The sequence below is a fragment of the Microtus ochrogaster genome, chromosome 8, assembly GCF_000317375.1.
Source record: "Microtus ochrogaster isolate Prairie Vole_2 chromosome 8, MicOch1.0, whole genome shotgun sequence".
Classification (NCBI taxonomy): domain Eukaryota; kingdom Metazoa; phylum Chordata; class Mammalia; order Rodentia; family Cricetidae; genus Microtus; species Microtus ochrogaster.
In genome coordinates this window covers 40,108,130-40,115,154 of record NC_022015.1, presented here as the reverse complement: position 1 = coordinate 40,115,154, position 7,025 = coordinate 40,108,130, and the positions used below count along the sequence as shown (strand labels likewise).

General features: G+C 50.9%; 1 protein-coding gene across 1 annotated transcript in view; it reads right to left on the bottom strand.

Annotated features, from left to right (window-relative positions):
- Positions 1-365: 365 nt before the first annotated feature.
- Positions 366-7,025, bottom strand: part of Catsper1 (cation channel sperm associated 1) — a 7,995-nt gene continuing 1,335 nt past the window's right edge. Inside the window, exons 4-14 of the mRNA XM_013347786.1 lie at positions 6,157-6,363; positions 4,838-4,951; positions 4,574-4,727; positions 4,172-4,263; positions 3,878-4,021; positions 3,700-3,763; positions 3,475-3,547; positions 3,318-3,378; positions 2,345-2,420; positions 535-649; positions 366-392 (exon numbers count right to left, since the gene is read on the bottom strand). Coding sequence (XP_013203240.1) covers positions 366-392; positions 535-649; positions 2,345-2,420; positions 3,318-3,378; positions 3,475-3,547; positions 3,700-3,763; positions 3,878-4,021; positions 4,172-4,263; positions 4,574-4,727; positions 4,838-4,951; positions 6,157-6,363 — 1,127 coding nt within the window. The remainder of the gene's footprint in view (positions 393-534; positions 650-2,344; positions 2,421-3,317; positions 3,379-3,474; positions 3,548-3,699; positions 3,764-3,877; positions 4,022-4,171; positions 4,264-4,573; positions 4,728-4,837; positions 4,952-6,156; positions 6,364-7,025) is intronic.

The following is a 7,025-nucleotide window of genomic DNA, read 5'->3' as shown; positions in this document are numbered from 1 at the left end:
AACTCCACATGCAACTCTTGACGTATGCCTGCAGCACACTCTCCAACTCCACATGCAACTCTTGCCGTATGACTGCAGCATACTCTCCAACTCCGCATGCAACTCTTGACGTATGACTGCAGCACACTCTCCAACTCCGCATGCAACTCCTGACACATGCCTGCAGCACACTCTCCAACTCCCCTACTTTTGCTTCAGGCTAGCCAGTGAGGACACAGAGCCACCTGGGCTTTTTAAAACTCTGTTGGGACTTGAGTCCAGCATGGTTCTGGATAAGAATGCCAGCAGAGTTAGGGACTTGTCCCAATCCATCCTGGTCGGCCACTTGCCAAAGACTCAAGTCAATATGGTGGTACTCCTCAGGGTCATTTCCCGAAATCCTCTTCTCCAGCCTGTGGGGTCAGATAGGGTGTGTGTGAGAGAGCCAGGGCCAGCCTTTGCCAATGCCACACCTGTTACTCAGAACCACTCAGGGTAAGAGCTCCTCCCCCAACCCTCTCTCTACCTTTCCCCCTCTCATCCTTCTTGGTTCACCTCAAATGCAGTGTCGACAATCTCATCGATGACAGATGCTTGGGAACGAAACTTCTGCTGGTGCTGCTCCACCGATGCCACCAACTGTAGGTACTGGAAGTGGAGCTCCCGCTGCCTGGAGTCAGGCAGAGGCAAGGACTGGGTTCCTAGGCCCTAACGTGGCTCTGCTTGCCATGACCTAGACCTCTATCTCCAGTGTGCCCCTCTTTTATAGATTTTATTTATTATTATTTTGTGTATGTTATTGTGCACATGTGTGCATGTGGACACACATGAATGTGTGCATGTGCGTGGAGACCGGAAGTCAGCCTTGGTTATCTTCCTCTACAGTTCTCCACTTTTGTTGTTGCTGTTGTTTGGGGTTTGTTTTCTTTTTGTTTCTTGTGTTTTTGAAGACAGGAATTCCTCCATGTAGCCCTGGCTGTCCTGAAATTCGCTTTGTAGACCAGGCTGGCCTCGAACTCACAGAGATCCACCTGCCTCTGCCTCCTGATTGCTAGGAGTCAAGGTGCGTGCCACCACTGCCAGACTTCCACTTTATCTTTGAAGATGGTGTCTGCCATTGAATCTGGAGCTCACTGATTGGCTAGACAGGGATCCTGCTGACTTTACTGCCTCCACCAGGATTGCAGGCACAGGAATGCACTGCCACACCCAGAGTTATCTGTGGGTGTTGCCTCTGGTCCTCACACTTGCATGGAGAGCACGTTACAAACATCACCATCTCTTCTTGCCCCTAACATTTTGAGACGAGTTCCCGCTGAGTTGTCCAGACTGGCTTTGAACTTGTGATCCTTCCACCTTAGCCTCCCAAGGAGCTGAGGTTACCAGTGCACACCATTATACTTGGTGAGTCTGCCTGTTGTCCAATCCCCAAATATCCCTGTCTGTCATAAAGACATCAGCCATGGTTTACCTCTTACACATCCTGCCATATACTTATTTTTCATACCCATCTTCTTGCCCATCCATCTACACAAGCCTAAACATGGACCCACTCAACCACCTGCCTATCCATCCTGTGCCCAGCCAGTCACTCACCTGTCCAGCCATTGCACCGTTCCATACTTACCCACCCCTGTGGCTACATGTTCACCCTGGGATCCGCCCACTCAGTCTAAAGAACCATCTATCCACCCACTTTATCCACCTATGTTCACTACTCTCTTGCTCCTCCACCCACTGGAGCTTATCAGTCCCCTTCAACCTTCCACGTGGCTGAAACCTGTCTGACTCTGATGAACCAGCAAAGACTCTGGAGCGTGGAGCTGAGTGGCGGTAATACAGTATGACTTCTCATGGGGTCCCTGGCACTGTCATGGAGCCTGAATCTGACAAGGGTCAGGGTGCTTCTTTAATAAAGAGAAAAGAGGCCAGGCGGTGGTGGCGCAAGCCTTTAATCCCAGCACTCAGGAGCAGAGGCAGGTGGATCTCTGTGAGTTAGAGGCCAGCCTGCTCTAGAAGAGCTAGTTCCAGGACAGGCTCCAAAATTACACAGAGAAACCCTGCCTCGAAAAACAAACAAACAAACAAACAAACAAACAAACAAAAACAGAGAGAGGAGAAAGCTCTGCTGCTGATATGGTCCTTGCAGCCAACACGAGTTTCTCTAAGAGCTGGGTGTCACTCCTCACTGCCCAGGGAAGCATATGTTCCCGTGTCCCTGTTGTGGGTGTGGAAACAAGTCTAGTCTGCTCACTTCCTCCTACCCAGGAGAGGTGGGCAATGTTCTTTTTCCTTCAGACCTACCATCAGGCCTCTAGACCTCTTGCCCTGGACCCGAGGCCTCCCCTTCCTCCTATCCCCTCACCTCTCTGTCATGGTGCTGAACATCCTCTCAATAAACTGTGCCTGCAAGGCACTGTCGCTCATCTGGGCCTCAGCATCTGCATGGAGAGAGGGGCGTGGGCAGGAGGATGTCCAGGCGAACGACTGATTTAAGAAGGCAGAAGAATCCCACCAGTCAGGGAAGTACAAGGGAGATCTTAACCAGGCGGTGGTGGCGCACGACTTTGACCCCAGCACTCAGGAGGCAGAGGCAGGCAAACCACTGTGAGTTCGAGGCCAGCCTGGTCTACAGAGCAAGTTCCAGGACAGCCAGGGCTACACAGAGGAAAACCTGTCTTGACTCCTCCCTCCAAAAAAAGACCAAACCATACAAAAGGGGACAGAAGAGAGATAGTGGAGACCAGATTCCAGATTCTGATGGCCACTCGAGTGCTGGTCAAGCCACTCCCCAAATTCTCTGCGTTCTTAACTTGCTACCTGGCACCAATTCATTTATTTTTCCACTTAAGGTAACCTATCAATCATAGGTGGGGAGCTGCTTTGCTGATCGCAGAGCAGGGTCCTGAAGCTCAGGTTCTGTGTTCATTTCTTTTTCTTCCTCTCTCTTTCTCTATCCCCCCCAAAAAATGTATTTATTTTTATTCTCTCTGTGTGTCTATTTTCCTTGTCTCAAAAACCAAAATAAAACAAAATTACCGAATTGAATTGACTTTTTTTTTTTTTTGATTTTCAAGACAGGGTTTCTCTGTAGCTTTTTGGTTCCTGTCCTGGAACTAACTCTTGTAGACCAGGCTGGCCTCGAACTCACAGAGATCTGCCTGCCTCTGCCTCCCGAGTGCTGGGATTAAAAGCGTGCGCCACCATCGCCCGGCCTCTAGAGGCCTTTGGAATGAAGTCCTAACCTTGACTAGTGCTCTCACAGCTCAGACTCACCGTCCTGAAGCCGCCTGGCTACTCAGGAGCGCGAGGAATGCCAAGGAGGGATTGGCCAGTACCTGTTTTGTTGAGCTCTGTCAGAGAGTCATCCAGCAACTTCTCGTGGACCCGGGCAGCTTTCTAGATAAAAGGCCTCAGTTCTCTCAGGGTTTCTTCCCTGGCCCCCACACCGGGAACACTGTCTCTCCATCCTCACCCTCTCCCCATGTGTGGTACCTCCAGCTTCACTTTCTCCAGGCCTTTGAGAAGCGCCATCTGGAAGTTATCTACCAGGACAGCAATCACCAGGCTGCAGAGGGGACAGTGAAGTTCTCTGAAAGGGGACCCCAGGGAAGAGGCCACGTACTAGCCTCTGAGTCCAGTGCGGCCTAAGTGGAGTAAGGGCTGGGGTGGATTAGGGAGAGAGCCATGGTGAAGCTGGCAGTAAGACAGGTGCCTCACTTGAGGAAAATGAAGTACTGGATGATGATGTAGATCATGAGGATGGGGATGATATACCAGGCCCCTGGGGAGGGAAAGCGTCAGTCAATCCAAAGGCATTCCCCAATCCCCACCCTTCCCAGCAGGAATCAGCAGCCCCCAGATGGCAGATGTAACGGAACCACTAGCGTCTGCCCACCCTGGGCCCTGCTGTCCATGTAGATGAGGGACCAGTCATCCAAGGTGAGCATAGTGAAGAGGGTGAACAGGGTGGTGAAGATGTTCTGGAAACGCTTGGGGTCCGATTTCCGGAACAACGCTCGGAGCACCACAGAGAAGAGGACTGGCAACCGCTCAGGGTGAAACCAGAATCAGAACCCCGGCCACTGTACCCACCTCTCACCAGGCTTCACCTAGTCCCTTCCACACCTGCTGCTCCCCGCTCCCATCTGCCCTAGGCCAGCAGCCGCCCAACCTCCGCTGCGTAGGATACAGAGGCAGGTGAACATGAGGGTCAGGATGGCTGTAATTGACGGCAAAGATCCGCTCAGAGTCCCTGTCACCTCGTGGAGACTGTTGAGGATGCTGTGGGTGGCGGTGAAGGCGGAGTCTGAGTTAGTGGGGATGGAAGTGGAAAGCTGCAACCAGACTGGATACTAAAATTAGGGGTCCCTTTTCACGGTGACTCAGTCCTGTCCCCATGCTCCCCTGGAAAATGGAGCTATTATCCTTGCAAGAACACGAGGGAGGCTCATCCCAAGCATGCAAGGGGTCACAGTGCCAACCCACCATCCTCCCTGGAACAGGTCACAGTGGACTCCCTGGAAATCCAGGTCCCTGTGTCCTTTCCCTTGAGAATTTCCACGCCAGGACAAGGAGCCTTGGTGGCAATGACCTGAGCCTCCGAAGAACCCGGATGGCCCTCAGAGCCCGCATGCTCTTGAAGACTTTGAGGATCCGGAACAGGCTGTGGTTGTAGAACGAGTAGGATAGGGAGTTGATCTGGATAAGCACAAAGTCCAGCACCGCCATGACCATGATGAAGAAGTCTGAGGGTAGATGGGTGCTTGAGTTGCGGAAGGGCACAAGAGACCCACAAGTTCCCCTAAGCCAGAGTCCCATCTCTGTCCCTCTTTCCTCCCACAACCTACCCACCCACCCAGATTGTTCCATGGGTCATAAAAATACTCCAGGCCCAGGGCAATTAGCTTGAGCACGGCTTCTATTACGTAGATCGAGAGGAAAATGGAGTCCAAGACCATGAAGTACCATTCTGTGGGGACACCAGAGGCTTTTTTAGTGACAATCTGCAACATCCTGACCCCACAGCCCAGCTTTTTCCTTCCTCTCTAGAACCTCATGTAGGCCAAACACCCAGGCTGTCCCTGGCTGGGTTCTTTTTTGGTTTGGTTTTGTTTATTTAGACAAAGCCTTATTCGGTAGCTCTGGTGGCCTGGAAACTTGTAAGCATAAAAGCATTTAAAGTGTCCTAAAACTGCAGCCTTGGTCTGTGGGCGTGTGGTTTCTTCATCTTGCTCTACTGGGCTTTAGAGGCCAGAATTCTCAGTCTTCCTGCTTTTACCCTTCCAGGGCCTCAGGGTGGAGGTCTCCGGGCTCTTCCCCTAGACCCAGGACTTTCCCCCACCACGCCCCCTGAGCAATATATTTAGGGCATATGCGCCACCTGGTGGCTCCATCATGAACAGCACCGCCTACAGTTGGTTTTTCTGCAGTAGTCTCCAGCAATATTTCTAGCTCTGAAAATGTCACCTGCTGTTGGCAACTTTTTGCTCTTTTGGGGGGCCACCACCCAGCTCCCAGATAAATCACACATGGAGGCTTATTCTTAGTTATGAATGCCCGGCCTTAGCTTGGCTTGTTCCTTGTCAGCTTTTCTTAACTCAAATTATCCCAACTACCTTTTGCCTCTGGGCTTTTTCCTTTTCTTACTTCTGTACATCTTACGTTCACTTTTACTCCATGGCTGGCTAAGTGGCTGGCCTCTGACGTCCTCCTCTTCCCCCTTCTCCTATTTATACTCTCTGCTTGCCAGCACCAACTATACTTGCTCCTGCCTATTGAACAGTCAGCTTTTTCTTAGGACCATTGGGTGTTTTAGACAGGGAAAGAATCACAACTTCACAGAGTTAAACAAATGGAGTATAAACAAAAGCAAAACCTTAAAATAACATTCCCCACCGGGCGGTGGTGGTGCAAGCCTTTAATCCCAGCACTCGGGAGACAGAGACAGGCAGATCTTTGTGAGTTAGAGGCCAGCCTGGTCTCCAGAGTGAATTCTAAGACAGGCTCCAAAGCTACAGAGAAACCCTGTCTCGATAAACTACTACTACTACTATTACTGTAGTTGCCAGAGAATGAAGATGGAAGTAACAGGTTTCAAAGACTGCCCGGCACTGGCTCAGGGAAGTCCTGGAGTCTCAACTGTCTTCAGCATAGATAGTGGCACCTGACTCTTACCACCTCTGATCTCTAGCTCAGTGAAGGTCTGGGCCACAAGGACGACTGTGTTAAGGCAGACCACGATGAAGATGAAGGTCTCAAAGCCCAGGGACTGAGTCAGTGACATCATCATTTGCCGGAGACCCCAAATGAGGCGACATATTTTCCCCCAAATCAATTGGAAGATATTCCCAGAACGCATTTTCTTGTGGGTCCGCTGTGTCCCTGAAAGTAAGTCAGAAAGTTATGCCTAGGCAGGCAGTGATGGGGTGTAGTGATCCCAGGCACCCTCCCAGAGGAACATCCCTCCTCTTGCCCATTCACTGATGTGACACTATGCTTGCTCTGTGCTGGCCATGGAACCACAGTCCTTAAACCTTCCACTTTAGAGACCAAGATGTTTGGGATTTGGCTTGGCAGGTCCTAAGAGTTCCTGATCCTACAGATCTACCTTGTTCATCTGGAAACTCAAAGAAAACCTAATTCTTGTCACCGTCCTGCCCTCTTGGTGATCTCTTTCCTGTTTAAGATCCTGCTAAATCGTCCCTTTCCTTGACTACTTTTCCTGTTCCCATTCAGTAAGTCACTTGCCCTCTCTGATTGTTCATGAGACTGTTGCTATTTTTGCTAAACTGTAGGCACAGAGCCTGGGAGACTGTAACAGTTAAGGTGTCCACATTTGATGAGAGCCTCAATGGTCAAGACACGGACATGGGAGCCTCAGAGGTCAGGACGAGAACACGCAGGCCTCAGCAGTCAAGACATGGACACGCGGGCCTCAGCGGTTAGGACGTGGACACGCAAATGAATAAAACAGTGACTAAATGAAGAAACACTGTGTGGCCTCCAGAATCATGTACACTGTGTGGCCTCCAGAATCATGTACA